Genomic DNA, 22,215 nt, shown 5'->3' on the forward strand with positions numbered 1-22,215 from the left:
TGGCCATTTTGGCAGGAATAATCAAATGAAGCATTTTATCCAAATGGTGACAGATTGCAGAGCTCTGAGGTACAGAGGGATCTAGGTGTCCTGGTGCATGAATCACAAAAAGCTAGTTTACAGGTACAGCAAGTAATTAGGAAAGCTAATAGAATGTTATCATTTATTGTGGGGGGGAATTGATTACAAAACTAGGGAGATTATGCTTCAGTTGTACAGGGCATGGGTGAGATCACATCTGCAGTATTCTGTACAGTATTGGTCATCTTATTTAAGAAAAGATATAAATGCAGTTCAGAGGTTTACGAGACTAATACCAGAAATAGGCAGGTTGTCTTATGAGGAAAGGTTGGAGAGGTTAGGTTTGTATCCATTAGAATTTAGAAGAGTAAGAGGTGACTTGATTGAAACTTTTAAGATCCTGAGGGGTGTTGACAGGGTAGATGTGGAGAAGATGTTTCCTCTTGCCTGAGAATCTGGGACTAGTTGTCACTTTAACATTAAGGGATCCCTCATTTAAGACTGAGATGAGGAAACTATTTTTCTCTCAGTGGGCCGTAGGTCTCTGGAACGCTCTTCCTCCAAAGGCAGTGGAAGCACATTGAACATTTTTAAGGCCGAGCTAGAAAAGATTCTTGATTAATGAGGGGGTGAATGGTTATCGGGGGGGTAGGCAGGAATGTGGGGTTGAAGTTACAATCAGATCAGGTGAATGGCCAAGCAGGTTCGAGGGGCCAAGTGGCCTACTCCTGCTCCTGAATTGTGGGATGAAAAAATATATTGGTTTAATGTGAGCAGTCATCCCTTATTTTCTATTATGTTAAGTCTTTTTACACTCATCTATTAATTAAGAAACAACCATGGCCTGGTTCCATTAGTTCTGTTGGGCAAGAATGTTGAGATAATAATCCTGAATCCTTTTTATATAATCTTTATCGTCACAAGTAGGCTTTCATTAACACTGCACTGAAGTTACTGTGAAAATCCCCTAGCTGCCACCTTCCGGCGCCTGTTCGGGTACATAGAGGGAGAATTCAGAATGTCCAAATTACCTAATAGCATGTCCTTCGGGACATGTGAAAGGAAACCGGAGCACCCGGAGGAAACCCACGCAGACACGGAGAACGTGCAGACTCCGCACAGACAGTGACCCAAGCCGGGAATCGAACCTGGGACCCTGCCGCTGTTAAGTCATAGTGATAACCACTATGCTACCGTGCTGCCCGTTAATGACAGGTTTGTAAAAGCTAGAGACAATAATGTGTCTGCTAATTGACTACATGTATTGATCCAAAACATTCATCTTCAGACTACATATAAAGCAGCCTTATATCTATACTTGCATGTGCAAGAACTTTCTAGGATTAGTAAGAGACTACTGATGATACCTTTCCTTGGTATCTTAAGCCGCTGAGTGAAGCATTGCTTCAGTTTTTTAAATAGACAACTGTTGTCCAATTTTGCTGAGTTTAATTTGTTTCGAGCTTTTGACTCAGGACGGCATGGAGACACAGTGGTTAGCACTGCTGCCTCACTGCACCAGGGACTCGGATTTAATTCCAGGTGCTCTTTTGGAGGGTGGATGCAGACTCGATGGGTTGAATGGCCTCCTTGTGCACTGTAGAATATGGTTTGTAGGAGCAAAAAGGTGCTCAGGGATTTTACACTTTAATTTGGGAAAATGGCTTTTATCTCCACAAAGTTTGATTTTATACTTCACTTAACAGGTTCATTTTTTAAAAAAAAGGCTTGAGGCATAAACCTTGACTTTATAAAAGAAAACAATAATTTATTGTACACTCAGAAATGACAAGAATTTTTCTTTTGAAAAATATTTTATTCAAGTTTTCAATATTTTAACATTTTTACAACACCCAACCCCAATACCACTCCCCCTCCCCCCCCCCCCCCAAACTGCCCTACCCTACCCCTTGGTGACAACCAGATCCCCAAAATTTAAGACAGACAAACCCTATTTCTGGTGGAACCTCTCATCTGCCCCTCTCAGAGCAAATTTCACCTCTAAATACAGGAACTCCATTAGATCCCCGAGCCATGCTGAGGCACAGGGGGGAGAAGCTGGCCTCCACCAGCCTGCAAGCAATCAACAAGGTGAAGGTTAAAACGTCGGCCCCCGCCCCCCTCTGCGACTCCAGCCAGTCTGACACCTCCGGAGGCCCTGGCTCTAAATCCCCGTGCAGAACCTCAGACATGATGCTGAAAAATGACCCCCAAAATCTCTCCAACTTCGGGCAGGACCAGAACATATGGACATTAGTGGCTGGGCCCCTCCCACACTACTCACAGCTATCCCCCACCCCCTCAAACAGCTGGCTCGTCCTCACCTTCGCTAAGTGTGCCCTGTGCACCACTTTTAATTGAATCAACCCCAGCCTCACGCACAAGGTCGAGGAGTTAACCCTTCGCAGCACTTTGCACCATAGTCCTTCCTCCAACACCCCCCAATTCTTCCTCCCACTTGGCCTTAATCCATGTACTGTTTGTCCTCCTCCATAATCCAGAAATGACACGAGAATTAAAGATCATTTTGGGTTTAAACATGATTGAAAATTGTTTAAACAATGATAAAAACACCTTGCATGACCTTTTGGAAATCAAACCTTCGATTAACTGCATAACAAAAGTTCTTACATACTCATGGTTGGTGCAAGCTTATTGGGAAAATTCCAAATGTAATGAGGGATATTGTTGTAGTGTAACATGGCGTCCTTTGTCGCCAGATCATCTCCTCCACAGACAATCTGCAGCCTGAACTCTGAAGTTGAGGGGCAGAGGACAGTTCTGAAGATTCCAGGCGAGGGAGTTCCACCAGGAGGCTAAAGATGAGGTTGGATTACTCATGGCAGAGATATGTTTCTCCTCAACTCTTGAACCACTCCTCTGGGGATGTGGCCCATCAATAGTAGGCGTTTGTTTTCCTTTTCATAAAACCATATTGTCCGTCTGGATTGCTATGGCTTCCTTAATAGATTCCAACATTTTCTTGATGGCTAGCTGGTCTGTACTTCCCTGATTTTTCTCTTCCCCTTACTTGAATAGTGATGTTGCATTTGCTACCTTCGATCCATTCAGAATCAGAATTTTGGAAAATCCTAACCAGTTACCCCACTATCTCTACAGTTGCCTCTTTGAGGTTAAGCACTCTTTTACCTTTGGGACCTGGAATCCAAACCAACCCAGGCTGTTCTGTTCGGGTGAAAATGAAATATTTGGACAGTTTGAATGGCACTCAAGTTGGGATGGGCTTATCTAGGCGACCTGGAAGTAGTGCAACGGTAGTTTTACTCTGCATCTAGCCCATCGCCTGACCCTGAGAACTTGGGTACCGGAAATAAAAAATAATTCGGTTTGCCAGATGCTGGCATTTATCTTGATGAAAACAAAATTTGATCCTTCTGGTGACGTGCAAACGCACGTGACTGCTTAGTTAAAGAGCTCCACTGGGTTGATCAGAGCAATGCAGAGCAGGCAGCGTCGATGAGAGCAGCCTTGGTTTAATGCTGGTGGACTGTGGGTAAATACAGATGGATCTAAAGCAAATCATGGTCTCCAGCTAAGACCAGAAAATAATTTCCTTCAGTAAATGAGCGAAGAAGAAAGACTTGCATTAATACAGCTCATTCATGATCTCAGGACATCCCAAAGTGCTTTACAGCCATTAAGTAGCACATTGGGGTTGGTTTAGCACAGTGGATTAAACAGCTGGGCTGTAATGCAGAACAAGGCCAGCAGCGCCTGAGAGTGCCTGAGAGGTATGACCTGACCTTGAATTAACACCCCATTCAAAGACAGTAACATTGTAAATTATACTTCCTGTCATTACTGCACTGGGAACGTTAGACTAGATCATCTCTGGAGATGGGCTTGAACCAAGGTAAGCTCGAACCAATTACTTCCTGATTTATTAGAGGTGAGAATGTTGTCAAGTGAACCAAGATATTCCTTAACAATGTAAACAGTAACGGTTCTATGAATGGCCTAGATGATAATGCGTTTGTCTTTCACGAGATGACAGGCATCTTCTGGCGGAATGCAATTATCCTTCAGACTGAAATGGAAACAACAGATCATTACACGATTGCCATTTGCTATTTTTCACATAGACCAAAAAGTGATGGAATTTGATGTGCTTCCCTCACAAAGTATTTTCAGACTCAATAAATGGCCCAAACATTTGTACGCCAAGACAATTTAGTGACTGATCTTCTATTGGATGCTGGGATAGCTGGATCCTTGAGATTTCGGTTTCTTTTCCAGATCCTACGACAGCTGATTTTGCAAGTCACCAGAGAGGTCACAGGTCAAGCCAAATCCAATCCGCATCGGGTATGCTCACCATTGTAGGAAGGCTTGCAATTGCTTTCCCCCTTGTATTGAGGTGCAGCAGTTTGAATCACTTAGAACATAAAACTAAAGAACATACAGTGCAGAAGGAGGCCATACAGTCCATCGAGTCTGCACTGACCCACTTAAAGCCCTCACTTCCACCTGCAGAACAGAAATTCAGGACCTTAGAACACAAGTTCCTGAGTCCCATTCATTGGTGCCCCCAATACTCATCCCTCCACCTCAGGATTTTTTACATATGGCTTTCAAAGTGCATTGCACTGTCTCAATAGAATGCCGCACAGCAGGTTTCAAAGTAAAAACATTTGCTGTCTCGTTGGTTCAGTAAAAAAGAGAAATAGGTGACAGCACAGGTTCTCACAATACAGTATCCCAGAGCTCATCCAATGGATCAGTTAGTAAAGGCATTAGGTAATCCATAAAGACCAGAAGGTTCCAGGTACAATTCCCAGCCTGTACACATTTTTTCCTAGGAATATAGGAATTGAAAAAAGGCCAAGATTCAGCGAGTTCAATTTTTATACCATGCAGTCTCAATGTCCAGCGATATTGGAGTTATCGATTAATCACAACAATTGACATTTTATCAAGGAGTCTACAACAGACCCAGAAATGACATGAAAAAGAATCTTTAGTAGCAAAGGACAGTGGGAAAATATGTCCAAAGTCACCTGCTCCCTCCAAGCTTTTGCCATGTCTTCAACACAAGTATACAGCATTGAACGTATTATTTGCTGAACGAGCTATCTAATCTCATACCTCCTTGCTTTCCCCTTTGGATACGAGTGGTGAAGCAGTGAATTATTAATGCTGCACCATCTGACTCAGAGTTAGCAGTGCTTCGACAGAGCTCAGGACTTGGTCAGTCGGCTTTGAATTGGCTGATCACAGCCAAGTGGTAAGGCGAATGCTACAATGGTCTGAATGCCACTGAGCTAGAGAGAAGGTTCACATCCTAATTATGATTCAATAATCTTAATGTTCATCATATAGATATAGATGAGAATGTTACTTGGGGTGATAAGTAAGCTTGTAGATAACATGAAGATTGGCAGGGTGGTTCATAGTGAGGAAGAGGGTCTTAAGTTGCAGGAAGCTGTAGATGAATTGGTCAGATGAGCAGATCTGTGGCAGATGGAATTTCACTCTGAAAAGTGCACGGCGATGCACTTTGGAAGGAGGAACGAGAACAATGAATGGCAGGACACTAAGAAACTCAGAGAAACAGAGGGAACTTGATGGGCTTATCCACAGATCCCTGATGGCAGCAGGACGGGTCAATGGGATAGTTAAGGGGCAGCACGGTGGCGCATTGGTTCAGCACCGCTGAAGACCCAGGTTCGATCCTGGCCCCGGGTCACTGCCTGTGTGAAATTGTCACTGCCTGTGTGAAATTTGCATATTCTCCCTGTGTCTGCGTGGGTCTCACCCCCACAACCCAAAGATGTGCTAGGTACATGGATTGGCCACGCTAAATTGCCCCTTAATTGATACTCTAAATTTATTTTTTAAAATAGGGTAGTTAAGAAGGCGGGGCACTTGCCTTTTATCTGTCGTGGCATAGATTAGAAGAGCAGGGAGATTATGTTGGAGCTGTACCAAACTTTGTTTAGGTCACAGCTGGAATAGTGTGAGAAGTTTTGGTCGCCTCACTGTAGGATGGATGTTTTTGCACTGGAGAGGGTACAGAGGGGATTCACCAGGATTTTACCTGGAATGGAACATTTGAGCTATGAAGAGAGGCTGGATAGGCTCAGGTTGTTTTCCTAAGAGCAGAGAAGACTGAGGGGGGTGCCGATTGAGGTGTATTAAATTAGGAGGGCATGGGTAGGATGAGTAGGAAGCAGCTGTTCCCCATAGTTGAAGGATTAATAATGAGGGAGCAGCTTTAAGGTATGGGGCAGGAGGTTCAGAGGGTTTTGTGGAAAGATTTTTTCACCCATTGGGTGTTGGGAGTGCACTGCCTGGAAGGGTAGTAGAGGCGGGAAACCTCACAACCTTTGAAACGTACGTGGATGAGCATTTGAAATGTTATAACATTCAAGGCTGTGGGCTAAGTGCTGGAAAGTGGGATTTGTGTAGATTTAGGGGTGGATTCACCATGGCCCAACTCCGGAATCGGCAACATTCCAGGCAGTGGGTGTAAGGGACTGGTAAATGAAAAAGCAGTGATGTTTCATTGTTTCTACCTGGAGTGCTCTTTAGCTTCCAGGCAGGGGGTGACTGATATGAAGGTCTCTGATATGGGGGCTCTCATGAATTGGATCGGTGGGGATTGTCATGGGGACAATCAATGGGGAAGTAGGATCAGCTTTGTGGGGTGGAGGGGGGCCTGCCAATGGCCGCTAGGATCTATCTGCCCGCTCAAAATGGTGTCCCAATAGTGGTGCTCCATCGGAATGAAGCAGGCTCCCCATCATGCATATATTTGCAGGGCCAAGGAACTAGAATAGCGCGAGGCCGACGCTCCCAATATCAGCAGGGACCAGTAGTGATTCAATTGTGGCGGGATAGCTTAAGATGTGATTCAGCGACCCTGTTGCACCCGGCGTGGATCTGGGCGTAGCGGGTTAATCACGCACAAGCCGCAAATCGGAATCCGTGCCGGGTGCTGGGCCGATTGTGAGTCATCCGAATCGCTGCACTCTGTGTCTTACAGCTCGTTTAAATGCCTGGACACCAGATTCACCCAGCAGACAGACTCACCAGCCCTGCCAGGGAGACATTGTCAGACTGTCATTTAGTACTGGTTCACACTGGTCTCCCAGGCTATTAGAGCCTCCCCCCCCCCCCCTCCCCGGGTGGTTGGGGACAGAGCAGGGTGGCATCCCGGCACTCCTCCTGGGCACTATGGTACTGCCACCCTGGCACTTCCAGGGTGCCTGGATGGCACTGCCAGGGCTCTGACCCAGGAAGCCTTGCCAGGTTGAAGGTTGGGGGGGGGAGGGGGGGGGGGGGGGGGGTTCTGAAGGGGAGAGGGGGAAGATTGTGGCAGCCTTCCAAAATGGCACCCGATCTGCGAGGAACCTTGCAGGAAATTCCTCCAAGTACAACCTCAGTGGGGGAATCTTCCCAAGGCCAAAAATAATGGCAAAGTGGCATTGAATAGCAGGGTATTTCACCATGCTGCAGACTCTGAGAAATGCCCCGCTAATCGTATCGTCGCGCCCTTAATCTCCAAAATGAAGAATCCAGGGGTCTTGTGTAGTTTTGTCAGTGCAGGCTCGATGGGCCGAATCACCTCTTCCGCACTCGATGACTTGGGCTAAATAGTGTGTAAACATTTGAAAGTCAAGGTACAAGCCTGTGGCGTAATTATCTTGGAAGGGAATGGTGGCATTGTGGCAATGTCACTACACGAGTAACCCAGAGGCCCAGGCTAATGCCCAGGAAACACAGGTTCAAATCTGGAATTGAAGACTAACCCCTGTAATGATGACCACAAACCGATCATTAAGTGACCTAAAAAACGGCTTGAAGTTTCACTAATGTACTGTCGGGAAGGAAATCTACCAGGCTTAGCCTACACGTGACTCCAGGGCCACAGCAATGTGGTTGACACTGAATTGGCCTTGAATTTAGTGGCTTGCTGGTCCATTACAGAGGGCAATTGGGGATGGGCAACAAATGGTGGCCGTGTCAGCAACTCACATATCTCATGAAAGAACACGGAAAAAAAACATAGCCTGTCGACATTCCCAAAATAGGTTGATGTGTAAAGATAGCTGGTTGGGTAATGACCAGGGCTAGTGCCTGAAGAAGACAAAGGAGAACAAACTGGCTAAATAATGCAGAACAGTCAGAAGCCTGATCTTATGGGCTGGATTTTCCAGTCCCCCCCCAGTCCCGTGTTTCTCAGTGACGCGCCATTCACTGGTGACGAGATTCTATACTCCTGCCACTTGTCAATGGGATTTCCCATTGTCGCCACCCCACACAGCCAGGAAACCAGTGGGTGGGGGTTCGCTGCTGGCTGGGAAAGTGAGTCTCAACGGCCGGAGAATTCTGGCCTATGACTTAACACTCATTAAAATTCGGTATATTGTGGATGCTGACAGGTGCAACAGATTGTGATTTGTTTTTGCCTTACCAGATCTCATCCATGGTGGTGTTTTCTCGGAGAGCGTGAAGGAGGTACGTAGCTCCTCGGGTCGTTATCTTGTTTTCAATCAGCCTGCAGAATATTCATCACATATTCATCACATTCTTTGGTGATTTGCCTGGCACCATACTCAAAGCTAGATATAATGTCAACTCCTGCAATTCTGTGACCATTGCAAATGTAGTCCCCGTGCTACATTAATCGAAAAACAAAAAGATTAATTATGGGCTCTTTACAATGTTTTCTCTTCCTAGAAAGAAAGTAAAGTGACTGTGTGGGCTGGGACACATTGAAACTGAAGTAATGAGTGTTGATATATCTAATGATAATAATCTTTATTATTGTCACAAGTGGCTTACATTAACACTGCAATGAAGTTACCGTGAAAAGCTCTTAGGCGACACATTCTGGTGCCTGTTCGGGTACACCGAGGGGGAATTCAGAATGTCCAAATTATCTAACAAGCACGTCTTTCGGGACTTGTGGGAGGAAACCAGAGCACCCGGAGGAAACCCACGCAGACACGGGGAGAACATGCAGACTCTGCACAGACAGTGACCCAAGCCGGGAGTCGAACCTGTGACCCTGGTACTGTGCTAACCACTGTATGGTTGCCAACCCTCCAGGATTGGTTTGGAATCTCCAGGAATTGAAGATTAATTTCCAGGTCACTGCTGTGTGCAATCCTGGAGATAAATGAGCAAGACCTTGAAAAAGATTGTTTTAAAAAAAATTTCTTTGAATGTTTCTCTTTACCAGATGTAAAAGTATGGAAAATGGGAATAAAAAAAGCTGTTTGGCCAACAATCAAGCATCATCCGATTGGGAAACTAATCTTTTTGCCTTCCAGTTAGTGCAATTAGTGCAACAGGTCAGGAGGATGGATGTGTTCATAGAATCATAGAATCTCTACAGTGCAGAAACAAAGAAGATAGGAGCAGGAGGAGGCCATTCGGCCCTTCGAGCCTGCTCCGCCATTCATCACGATCATGGCTGATCGTCCAACGCAATATCCTAATCCTGCTTTCCCTCTATAGCCCTTGATCGCATTCGCCACAAGTGCCATATCTAGCCACCTCTTGCATGTATTCAATGGCTTAGCCTCAACTACTTCCTGTGGTAATAAATTCCACAGGCTCACCACTCTTTGGGTGAAGAAATGTCTCCTCATTTCTGTCCTAAATGGTCTCGCCGAATCCTCAGACTGTGACCCCTGGTGCTGGACACATCCACCATCAGGAACATTCTCCCTGCATCCACCCTATCTAGTCCTGTTAGAATTTTATAAGTCTCCATGAGATCCCCCCTCATTTGTTTGAACTCCAGCGAGAACAATCCCAACCTAGTCAATCTCTCCTCTAACGTCAGTCCCGCCATTCCTGGAATCAGTCTGGTAAACCTTCACTGCACACCTTTGAGAGCAAGAACATCCTTCATCAGAAAAGGAGACCAAAACGGCACACAATATTCTCGGTGTGGCCTCACCAAGGCCTGTATAATTGCAACAATACATCGCAATGAAAGCCAACAAACCATTTGCCTTCTTTACCACCTGCTGCACCTGCATGCTTGCCTTCAGCAACTGGTGCATAAGGACACCCAGGTCTCGCTGCATACTCCCCTCTCCTAATTTACAGCCATTCAGGTAGTAATCTGCCTTCTTGTTTTTGCATCTAAAATGAATAACCTCACATTTATCCAAATTATACTGCATCAGCCATTGATTTGCCCACTCAACCAACCTGTCCAGATCATGCTGAAGGATCTCTGCATCCTCATCACAGTTCACTCTCCCACCCAACTCGATATCATCTGCAAACTTTGAGATGTTATATTTTGTTCCCTCATCCAAATCATTAATATATATTGTGAATAGCTGGGATCCCTGCAGCGATCCCTTTGGCACCCCACTAGTTACTGCCTGTCAATTTGAAAATGACCCGTTAATTCCTACCTTTTGTTTCCTTTCTGCCAACCAGTTTTTTCTCCATCTCAATACACTTCCCCCAATCCCATGCGCTTTAATCTTGCATGATAATCTCGTATGCGGGACTTTGTCAAAACGCTTTCTGAAAGTTCACGTTCAAGTATACCACATCGATTGGCTCCCCCTTGTCATCTCTACTGGTTACATCTTCAAAGAATTCCAATAGATTTTGTCATGCATGGTTTCCCCTTCATAAATCCATGCTGACTCTGACTGATCCTGCCACTGCTTTCTAAATGTTCCGCTATAAAGTCCTTGATAATGGATTCGAGAATTTTCCCCACTACTGATGTTAGGCTTACTGGTCTATAATTCCCTGTTTCTCTCTACCTCCCTTTTTGAATATTGGAGTGACATTAGCTATCTTCCAATCTGCAGGGACTGTTCTAGCGTCTATAGAATCCTGGAACATGACCACCAATGCATCCACTATTTCTAGAGCCACTTCCTTAAGTACTCTGGGATGAAGAAGGCCCTTTGGCCCATCGGGTCTGCACCGACCCTTCGAAAGAGCACCCTACGTAGGCTCACGCCCCCACCCTATCTCCGTAACCCAGTAACCCCACCTAACCTTTTGGATACTAAGGGGCAATTTAGCTTGGCCATTCCACCTAACCTGCACATCTTTGGATTGTTGGAGGAAACCAATGCAGACACGGGGAGAAAGTGCAAACTTCACACGGTCATCCGAGGCCAGGATTGAACCTGGGTCTCTGGCACTGTGAGGCAGCAGTGCTAACCACTGTGCCATCATGCTGCCCGATGGCTGACTATTGGGGGCAAGTCATGTAGTCAAACCACCATGGTTGTTCGTCATGCACTGGTGGCAACCCTAAAACTATATGGACTATAGCAAGAAGGCGGGGGTACCATCATCTTCTCAAGGGCAATTGGGGTGGGCAGAAAATGCTGGCCTAGCCAGCGGTGCCCACATCCTGTAAATGAATAAAAAAAGGGCAAGGGAGTGAGCCTAGGATTGGGTGCTCTTCCAGAGGGTTGGTGCAGACTCATGGGCTGAATGGCCCTCTTCTGCACTGTAGGGATTCTATGAACTATCTGGTGTATGTCCACCCACAGTGCTGTTAGGGAGGGAGTTCCAGGATTTTGAACCAGTGACAGTGAAGGAACGGCGATATATTTTCAAGTCAGGATATTGTGTAACTTGGGAGGAAAACTTGAAAGTGATGGTGTTCCCATATATCTACTGCCCATGTCTTTCTGGATGGTAGCGGTCAAGGGTTTGGAAGGTGCAATAAAAGAGTGCTGCAGTGCATGTTGTCGAGAGTACACACTGCCTCTACTGTGCATCGGTGGTGAGGGAGTGAATGTTGAAGGTGGTGGATGGGATGTCATTCAAGTGGGCTACTTTATCCTGGGTAGTGTTGTTCTTGAGTGTTGTCGGAGCCATAATCATCCAGGCAATGAAGAGTATTCCATCAGACTCCTGACATGTGCTTTGTAGATGGTGGATAGGCCTTGGAAAGTCAAGAGGTTACATACAAGATAGTTGATAGGATACTGAACAGTACTGGTGCCTGAAGAAGGGTCTGTACACATTCAGGAGAAAGAGGAGCAAACCAGCTTACTCACTACAGAATTTCCAACCTCTGACCTACTCTTGTAGCCACAATATTTATATGGTGGGTCCAGTTAAGATTCTGGTCAATGATAATCCCCAGTTATTAGTGGGGGATTCAGCAATGTAATACCATTAATTATCAAGGAGAGATGGTTGGGTTCTCTCTTGTTGGATATGGTCATTACCTGGCACTTACTGTGGCATGAATTACTTACAAATTATTATCCCAAGTTTGAATGTTGCCCTGGCACAGACTGCTTCAGTATCTGAGGACTCACAAATGGTATTCAACACTGTAATCATCAGCAAATATCCCCATATCGTCTGATGGATGGAAGGTCATTGATGGAGCAATTAAAAATGGTTGGGCCTACGACACCACCCTGGGGAACTCCTGCAGTGATGTCCTGAGTCTGAGATGATGAGCCTCCAACTATTCCAACCATCTAACTTTATGCTCGGTATGACTCCTCCCAATGGAAAACACCCATGCCACCCTCGACTGATTGCCATCGACTTCAGATTTTGCTGTCATTCCGTGATGCCACACTCTGTCAAATGCTGTCTCCAGGTCAAGGACAGTCACTCTGACCTAACTCTCTTGTCCATGTTTGGATCAAGGCTGTAATGAGGCCAGGAGCTGAGCGACCCTGGTGGAAGCCAAACTAAGCATGAGTGAGTAGGTTATTGCTGATAAGTATCACTTGCTAGCCCTATCGACAGCACCTTTCATCACTTTGCTGGTGATCGAGAGTAGAATGATGTGGTGTTAGTTAGGGGTTGGATTTGGCTTTTCCTAGACGGAACATACCTGGGAAAATTTCCACATTGCCAGGTAAATATTTTAGATGTAGTGGGACAGCTTGACATGGGGAAGGTTTAGTTCTGGAGCACAAGTCTTCATACTACTGCTTGGATGCTGCCATATCCCATGGCCATTGCTTTGTGTAGTGCCGTCAGCTGTTTGTTGATATCCTATATACTGAATTGGTTTATCCAGCTGGCTGCCTCAGGGCAAACCAAGGTGACAGAGTGTGGGACGAGACCTGAAACAGGCAGATGTAAAGGATCAACTCTATGCATGCTTCAGGCATGGATATAGGTAATCGCATTTTTCATAGAATTTACAGTGCAGAAAGAGTTTGCACAATGTGGCGAGTTGCATACTTTTGGCCAGAAGTCTAAGCATCCTTCTGACCCTACATTTTGGGGGCCCCCACTACCCAACAAATAGCTGGTACATGGACCAATTTCTAAGTCATAGTTTGACATAAGCATCAAGCAAGTAAAGGGTTTGGATGAGGTAAATCATTTTCACCCGTTACTGAGAATGAGGGGGTCCAAGTTTATGGTAGCAAAAAGGGTTGAAAAAATATCTTCAGAGGTAATCAGAGACTTTTGTTGAAACCTGAAAGAGTCCATAAGTTCTTACGAAAGGGAGTTGGCTGTTTGAAAAATAATTAAGTATTAAAGGGTATCATTGCCATCTCTACCAGTGCTTACAGGCACATGAGGCAGATGGAGCACAGGCTCATGTCTGTTCCCATAGCTTGGAATTTCCTGGGACAGGTTGCTAGCTTGCTGCCACTCAACTTCTTTGGCTGCATTATGAACACATGCCCTGGGGTGGGACTCAAACCTGGAACCATGGGCTCAGAAGCAAGGACGTTACCTGCTGCGTCACTTGACCACCACTAAAGGGTACAGGGAATGATAAATGAGCACGAGAGTGAGATTAGAAACAGTAAAGGTCGGAAACACTCAGCAGGGTAGGCAGCAAGCGAGGAAATCCAGCAGCCAATGTTCTGAGCTGTGGGCCCTTCCCCCAGATTAGGAAATTATACAGATGCTTAGTGCTCAAAATGTAGCACAATGAGGAGAAGGGGAGAAAAGACCTGTGTGCCCACAGGACAATAAATCAAAAGGCTTGCGAAGAGTTTGAGCAGAGGTTACAGAGATAACTGAGTGGCAAACGTGCTGTTAATGGGGGAGGGCAAAGAAAACACATATACAAGACACAGCGAGTATGAGAATAGAGAGGGGGGTCGGAGAAACCAGCAGGGCAGGATAGACCCTGGTAGTCCTGAAGTCCAGTGAAAGTAGGATGTCAAGTTGAAAGGTTACTTATCACGAGGGTTCGCAATCCAAGTGCAATCTTAACAGTGGAATTAGTTTACAGGACTCGCACACACTAAGACACACTGGACTGGCCATCTTCTGTGTTGTAACATTCAATGATTTACAAAGCCAAAGTAGAAGCTGTTTGGAAAACTGCTATTTGAATATCACAGCTAGCCCTGCAGTTGGACCAAGAGACTGAACTCAGCAGTCAAGAGAGAGCGTTACCATGCATCGGGCACTAGGGGAGAGCACTGGAGCAGAGCTGAATGGAGGATTAATGGGTTGGGAATATGCTCTGCATCTCTAGTGCTGTGATATTTAAATAGCAGCTCTCCCTCCTGTTTCCCAGCTTCAGGCTCGGTTCATGACACTGATGAAGTTTTAAGCTTGGAGAGTAAATTACATCCCTGCCAGTCTACAAGAAGGCTGAAACCTACCTTGTCAATCACCTCCCCATACCCTTTCACTTATCTGGCTCCCCTCGATTCACTCTGAGAAATCCCTTGTGGTATTGCGTCATATTTAAAGGCAAAATATCTAAGAGCAGGTGGTTCAATAGTCACAAATACCAGCATAGGCAATCTTCCATAGGTGTGGCCATCGAAAATTGCATTTGCACCTTTGGTCTCACAGTGTGGACTTTCCCCAACATGAGAAGGGGTCTGCGGTAAGGGAACCACCAATTCTGTTCAGTATAGACAGATTGAGAGCGCCACTTACTCTGGAAGTCAGCTAAAACCAAATGAGAGGCTGATAGCTCATTGCACACAGTCTCGACAACCAAGCAACCAAAAACATAAATCGTGTGACGGTGCTTTACAGTGATTTAAACTTCGACAACAACCTCTGGCATCGGTGCTGTGAAAAGAATCTCAGATGCCATTGCACAAGGATGAATGTTAAATATTACCACAGCTTTTCCAGGGATGTGTTAACTCTTAGCATTTTGCCAAAGCTTTCGGCTGCTGCGTCGTCTAAATCATTTTGTGTCAACCTGCAAGAGGAGAAACCAGTCACAATTCTGTTCATCTAAAGCTGGCATTCCTAATGGGAATCTCTCTGAATGACAGCTCCTAGATTCATAAGTATCTCATGTCTAATTTAGAATTAAAAGATAAAATAAATCATTATAAATCCAGAGGATTCTTGATATTAAATAGAATAATATAATTATTAATAAATTCCCTTTAGTTTGATAGTGACATTTCAGCTTTTGTTTCAAGTCCATAAGTGCCGTTATATTGAACATGGTTAGGTTAATTTATGGATTTAAACCTGTCTTTAATAACTTTGGAGAGATGTAACAATAGGGTTAGTGGTAAAAGGAAAGCTTTCAAAAAATGTTACATTGTACACTTCTTATAAAACATCTCTTTAATTTAGCTCTAAATCCTGAATATTCTTAAATATCAAAGAAACATTTCCTGTAAGCTTAAATGAGCAGAAAACTACGTTTTTCTCTTATTGATTTTAGTGTTAGTTTTTATTCTACAATTACTTTCAGTCTTCAATCATCAGTCAACATTGAGCATTATGTAAATTGCTGTTTGTACCAGAATATTTTGAGAGAGCTGTTTTTGCAGAGTGCCGTGGCCAGATGTTTGCTGCCCTCTGATGAGATGCGGTTGGCTGCAAGGCTGCGAAAATGTGGAAACAAGTAATTAATTTTCTTTTTTAGTGAATTTAGTGAGTTCTTAGAATCCAATGGGAGTAACCAAAAACAACACTAGGCCATAAGACTTAGGAGCAGAAAGAAGGCCATTCGGCCCATCGCGTCTGCTCTGCCATTCAATTAATTACGACTGATCTGATATGATAATCCTCAACTCCACTTTCCTGCCTTATCCCCATAACCCTCGATTCCATTACTGATTAAAAATCTGCCTATCTCAGCCTTCAAAATGTTAAAATGTTCAATTAGTGTTCAAAACACAAATTTGCATTTATACTTTCCCCTCCCCTTTCAGCATTCCAAAGGGACCGATCCTTCTGCGACTTCCTGGTCCAGTCCTCGATCATCCCCACCATCCCCTCCCATTCCCTTGCAAACACAAGAATTTTAACACGTTCCCTTTTACTCTCTCTCTTCCCACCATCCAGGACCACAAACACTTCCACCTGGCATAACAGCAATCTGCAAATATTTCTTTCAATGTAATAGAAGTTGCTGACTGCTCACTATGCAGTCTCCTCTCCACAAAGGAGACCGAGAGCAAATTGGGTGGCCATTTTGTGGAACACCTCTGTTCACTCACTCCACAACCATGACCCTGTGCTTCCAGTCTCAAATCATTTTAAATCTCCACTTTGATCCCACTCTAACCACTCTGTTCCTAGCCTCCTAATCTCTTCCAATGAAGCACAACTAACCTCCTAATCTTTTCCAATGAAGCACAACTTAAACTTGAGGAACAGTACTTTACCTTTCAATTGGGCAGTTCACAACCTTCCGGACTCAATACTGAGTTCAACAATTTCAGATCGTGATCGCTGGCTCCGTTTTTTCAAGTAACAGCTGTTGACTGTTTCCCATTTGCCCTTCCTCGCAGCCCACCTTTTGTTCCTTCATTTGTCCCATTAACATCTCCTTTTGCCTTGTGCCATCATCCTTCTGCAATTCAATCTCACCTGCTTCCCACCCTATCACAGATCTTCCCTTTAGTTTGATTGCTCGCCCTCTTGTTTCCCCTGCTCTTGTACTTGCTTAATTCTGTTTTATCTCCAACTTTAGCCATTGCTGCCAAAAGGCCATTGCCCTGGTTCAATTCCAGCCTTGGTTGACTGTGGTTTCCTCCGGGTGCTCCGGTTTCCTCCCACAGTCCAAAGGTGTGCCGGTTAGGTGGACTGGCCATGTTAAATTGCCCTCCATGTCCAAAGGTGTGACGGTTAGGTAGGGTTATGGGGATAGGGCAGGGCAGTGGGCCTAGGTAGAGTGCTCTTTCAGAGGGTCAGTGCAAACTTGATGGGCCAAATGGCCTCCTTCTGCACTGTAGGGATTCTATGAATACCACATGATAATGAAATTAGTTACCTCAGATTCTTCAGACTTTGGTGATCGTTCAATGCCTCTGCAAAAGCTTCAGCTCCTCTGTCTCCTATCTGATTTCCCCAGAATCTGCCAATCATTAAGATTTAAATTATTAGGTGAATTATTGGAGTTTTGCAAAAAAGTTTTAAAAATCATTTACTGCAATAAAGATGTTCAATACAGTTCGGATGATCGCTGGTGTTCATAATGGAAAAAAAAGGAATCTGCCATGTCCTCAGGATGAACCAAAGTATTTTGCCGGTGATGAATTACTTTCTGAAGTGTAGTCACTGTTAAAATGGACACAAATATGGCAATGTGGTGCTTGAAGAACAAATGTTACTCAGGACAATTCCCTTGCTGGTCCAATTGGATTATGTGCTCCAATCTCCAGAGTAGAACTTGAACCCATGACCGTTGGACTCCGAGGCAAGAGGGCAACCGTGAAACCAAGCTGATACAGATGGTTACAGGGGCTGGATCCTCGTTTACAAGGCTTGATTTCTAACCCCCAAGTCTCGATTGATAAAATTGCCCACTACTCTCGAACAATCTGCTCCTCAGCTGGGCGGCAACGAATGCAGAGTGCTGCTTATTGTGGGCTGGGAAGGAAGGAAATGATTAATCAACTATCATTAAAACCTATTCTGAACTGTGAAATGAACTGACAGATAGGAAGTAAAAGCCGAGGTTAATTTTGGTCGATGTTTTTATTATCTGAGACACAGTGGGTGGTGTAGAGTGTGAAAGGTGTGTAGGGAGATAATGAGAGAAGAGGACTGGGAAAGTAAACATTTTTCCACTCCGACTTTAAAAGAGCTCAAATCTGAATGATGGGCTTGATTCTCCGCCTCATGATGCCGGAAACGCGAACGAGCAGAGAATCGGACGTCCTGCAAAAATCGAGGTTCGCGTGGATTCGGGCGCCATGCCTCCCACACAGCGAAAATGAGGTTTGCGCCCCATACCGGTGGGGGCATGTAAAACCGGCATTTGCATGAATTTAAATCGACTCAGCCGGTTGGACACGGTATGCTCCGCCTCTCCACAATGCTACGCCCCTTTCAGGTGGAAGTCACGCGTGTGCGATTTACCACAAGTATTTACAAATGGGGGCTGTGCGCCATGGCTGTGGAGGGGGGAGGGAGAAGGTAAGGAAACATTTTAAAACTCTCCAAAATTGTTGTGCTTTGTGGGAGGTGGCTGCCTGAGCCAGGGGTAGTAGTGGGGAGCAACTTGGTGACAGGTCCATGGATTCGGGGTGTCCCCCTCGGGGTGGCCTAGCTCAGGCAGCCATTTCTGCAGTCTATTTTTTAAATGCACCCATTTGGTGCAAGTTACAGGCCCCTGGCTGCTCGCTCTGCTGACTCCTCACTGTGTCCTGTAAATGTTTAGAGAGCCTCTGGTCATTTGAGAGCCCATCCAGGCCACCCCCCTCCCCAGGAAACCCTCATATCCCAGCTGACCCATCAACGGGATGGGCGTAGCCAAGTTCAATCAGGTGCAGCCACCCCTTAGTGCACTCATCAGAAGTGCAGCCCCCTGCAGGGAAAACAGAGGAATAGCAGATAAAAGCAAATTACTGCGGATGCTGGAATCTGAAACGAAAGAGAAAATGCTGGAAAATCTCAGCAGGTCTGGCAGTATCTGTAGGGAGAGAAAAGAGCTAACGTTCCGAGTCCAATGATTCTTTGTCAAAGGGGAATTGACGGACAGGAGTGATGCCAGAGGAACAGAAGTGGTGACTCACCTGAGCAGCCCTAAAGAGGTCGTTCATCTTCTTTTGAAACTGGGCACCGGTCTGCCTGGTCAGGTTGGCAGCACTGACCACCTCTGCCACCACCTCCCAGGCCAGCTTCAGGATGGCAGGCTGGAGCCTCCTGCCCACGCTAGGGAAAAGAGTGTCCCGCCTCTCCTCCACTGCATCCAGCATCCTATTCAGATCAGTGTCGAGAATGTGTGGTTCAGATCTCCTTTGTGCCATCCTCTTGGCTGGAATGAGAGTGTGTGGGGAGTCTGAACAGCTCCAGCTACTCAGGCTCTCCAGCCAGCACTAATTCCGGCCTCAGCGAATCAGACTCCAGCGTCAATGGGAATTGCTCTCAATTCACGTGGGCAGAGTGCTGGCCTATTAACATGTCTTGAATTACTCCCTGAATAGCGCCCCCAACGGGAATGCAAACCGCATGCTATTCAGTTCTGGCATCAGAGCGCGATTTTCCCCAAGTCCCCTAGCGAGTGCTTTTAGCCACATGTTTCCCGACATTCAGTGTGCCGAGAAACACATGGCTATTCGACGCAACTCACGTTAAATAAGTGGCCTTAACAGAGAACGCGTGGCCTAGGCCACACATAGCCCCGTTTTGTACAGTGGGAAGCTCCGCTCACCAGAACTCCCCATTGTAGCGAGATATTGTAATTGGCAATGGAATTTCCCCATTAAAGCCATTTAACTGGCATCCCAATCTCCGAGGCCCCAGAAACAATTCCCGACCTCCCCCTGCACGCCCAACACCCACGTTGGGCTACCCCAACCTGAAAGCCCATGCAGAAAAAGCCAACTGGCAGCCAGGCAGTGCCCATGTCAGCTGGCAGTGCCACCTGGGCACCTTGGTAGTGCCAGGTTGGCACCCAGGTGGCACTGCCCAGGTGCCAGGATGGTACTACCAGGGTACTCAGGTGGCACCAGCAGTGCCAGGGCACCACACTGACCAAAGGGCATGCAGCTGGGGGCCTGCAATCCCCTGGAAGACCCCCACGAGTGCCTTCCATCTGGTCCCAGTTTGCAGGGATCAGTGCTGAACAGCGCACACCTGAAGTCTCTGAGGCGAAAAGGGTTGAATCCCAAAGCCTCAGGTACCTCGGGAATCTGCACTAAACCTCGCTCTAATAGGCAATTTGCTAAAAAGTGATCCTGCCCATTGTGGGCGGGATTCACATTGCAACATCTCGCGGGATTACGTTGAATCTCACGAGGCATTGCGAGCCGGGAAGAACCGGGAGTGGGGGTCTTCCGGCTTTCAATGGCCACGGCGAGCTGTGTTTCCGGCGCAGCGTGGCCATTGGATCGCACCCTCAGTCTATCAAACGGAGAATCGTGCCCAATGCAACAAAAGCACTGATTTCTACTGATATCTGGTCGGGAACCATCTATACCTCACTCCCAATTGCATGAATTGAAATTCAAATAATTTTCAAACACCCAAGTTAAATTCAGGATTGCCAATATTAGATTTGAGATACAAAAATGAAGAATCAAATTGGGCATAATTCTGTGGCTTTTGGGACTCTCTGTTCCTGCTGACAGCGCACCCCCACCCATGGGGTTCCCGGCCCCGCGGGATGGCTTGAATGGGAACTTCTATTGACAAGCAGCGGGAGGAGAAAATCCTGCCGCTAGCGACCAGCATTCTGCCGAGAAACACGTGGCTAGGGACCGGAGAATCCGGCCCATTATGTTAGAGTGACATTTAGCATACATCTTCCTTTTATTGAGTCTCGACAGATAGAAAGAAAAATAATCCATCAAAGCCTATCAACAAGGGAATACATTCAATTCCTGTTTAAACTGTGTCCACTCAAAATCTCTATCTGCCAAGTTTGGTAAGCCTCCACAATGCCCAGCTAAAGCCATTAATTAATTTCAGTTTTAATCACCTGTCTCTTTTAGACCTCTTCTAAACGGAATTTCAAAGAGTAAAACATATCACAGGCGTCAACACATGAAGATTGCGTTTGTCATTCACTACTATAACAGGGATCTCCTCAGGGGCAATGTTTTTTCAATATGTCAGATCTAGTAACATGCAGGCATTTGGTGCTAATATTTTGGTAGCCTTCGGCCAGTATATATTTTAGCTCCTCCACACATACCTCCCAACGTGCCAGTCCAACTTACCCGACATCTTCAACAGTTTTACTTTTTTGGATTGCTTTGGCTAGACAAGTTCCTCCTTCGTGGGTGATCATGTTAGCTCCCAACCTATTTGGAGGTAACAGCATAATACAAATCATTTTACAGTTTACTGGAAGTGTATTTTCAGGGGGAGTAACCATTTGTGACCACAATAAAGTGACTCACCTCAAATGAACGAGACTGGGGCAACCTTCAATCAGCTCAGCAACATCCCTCGCCCCAAGATCACTTATGAAATTCCTGTAAAGTCTGAAATAGGGTAGGCAGCATTGGATTTTAGTCATTCAAAAACAAGTGTCAAACTAACCAAAGCATGAGGTAATTATGGGCTTTTTCTTTTTGAGTATCTTCACACAGAAACTTCTTTTCCTTTTGGGGAATAGAGGGGAAGTAGTGGAAGGATTCCGGAGCTGATTATCAGCCGTTGAACCATGTTATGAACACTCCTTCCCTGGTTGATGAGTTCTGGCGTTGGACTTGAACCTGGAGTTTCTGGTCCAGAGGTAGGGATGCTACCACTGTCACAAGACCTCCAATCCAAATCCATCATCGAGAGACTCTACCGTTCCAATTGCAGCCTCCCAATTGTTTCTTTAATGATTTAAGTGGTTTCACAAAACCATAAAATCTTTCTGCGCAGAAGGAAGCCACTTGCTCCATCAGGCCAGCTTCCTGCAAAGCTATTTTATTAATCCACTCCCCTGCTATTTCACCATGGCATGCCAAAGGTTTCCCTTTCAATATGTTTATCCAATTCTTTTTTAATTCTATTATTCAATCTGCTTCTGCTACCCTTTCAAGTAGAGAATTCCAAATCACAGCATTAAAACATTTCTCCTCATCTCCCCTCTGGGATTTTAGCCAAATTTTCATTTTGTGTCCAATTCTCCTGTCAGTGGAAAACATGTCTCCTCATTGACTTCATTAGGGACAGGCCCGCCTACCCCACCATTTCAAAAATGTTTATTAAATATACCCGTTACTCTTAAGAAGAACAATCCCAACTGTCTTTCCACATAGCGGAGGTCCCTCAGATCTGGCCTGCCCCACATGATCTGGCAGACTGTTCCATATGCTGATGTGCAAGAGGACGAGGTTTTGTGACAGATGTTCA

The 22,215-nt window shown here is 45.6% G+C and overlaps 1 protein-coding gene across 2 annotated transcripts in view; it reads right to left on the reverse strand.

Annotated features, from left to right (window-relative positions):
• Positions 1-1,920: 1,920 nt before the first annotated feature.
• Positions 1,921-22,215, reverse strand: part of LOC140425496 (nucleotide-binding oligomerization domain-containing protein 1-like) — a 43,207-nt gene continuing 22,912 nt past the window's right edge. For both annotated transcript variants that reach the window (XM_072509823.1, XM_072509824.1), the window contains 7 exons: positions 21,267-21,350; positions 21,084-21,167; positions 17,189-17,272; positions 15,711-15,794; positions 15,068-15,151; positions 8,459-8,542; positions 1,921-4,069 (listed from right to left, as the gene is read on the reverse strand). In XM_072509823.1, the coding sequence (XP_072365924.1) occupies positions 4,000-4,069; positions 8,459-8,542; positions 15,068-15,151; positions 15,711-15,794; positions 17,189-17,272; positions 21,084-21,167; positions 21,267-21,350 (574 nt within the window). In that variant the 3' untranslated portion in view covers positions 1,921-3,999. The remainder of the gene's footprint in view (positions 4,070-8,458; positions 8,543-15,067; positions 15,152-15,710; positions 15,795-17,188; positions 17,273-21,083; positions 21,168-21,266; positions 21,351-22,215) is intronic.

Source organism: Scyliorhinus torazame, chromosome 6 (assembly GCF_047496885.1).
Source record: "Scyliorhinus torazame isolate Kashiwa2021f chromosome 6, sScyTor2.1, whole genome shotgun sequence".
Classification (NCBI taxonomy): domain Eukaryota; kingdom Metazoa; phylum Chordata; class Chondrichthyes; order Carcharhiniformes; family Scyliorhinidae; genus Scyliorhinus; species Scyliorhinus torazame.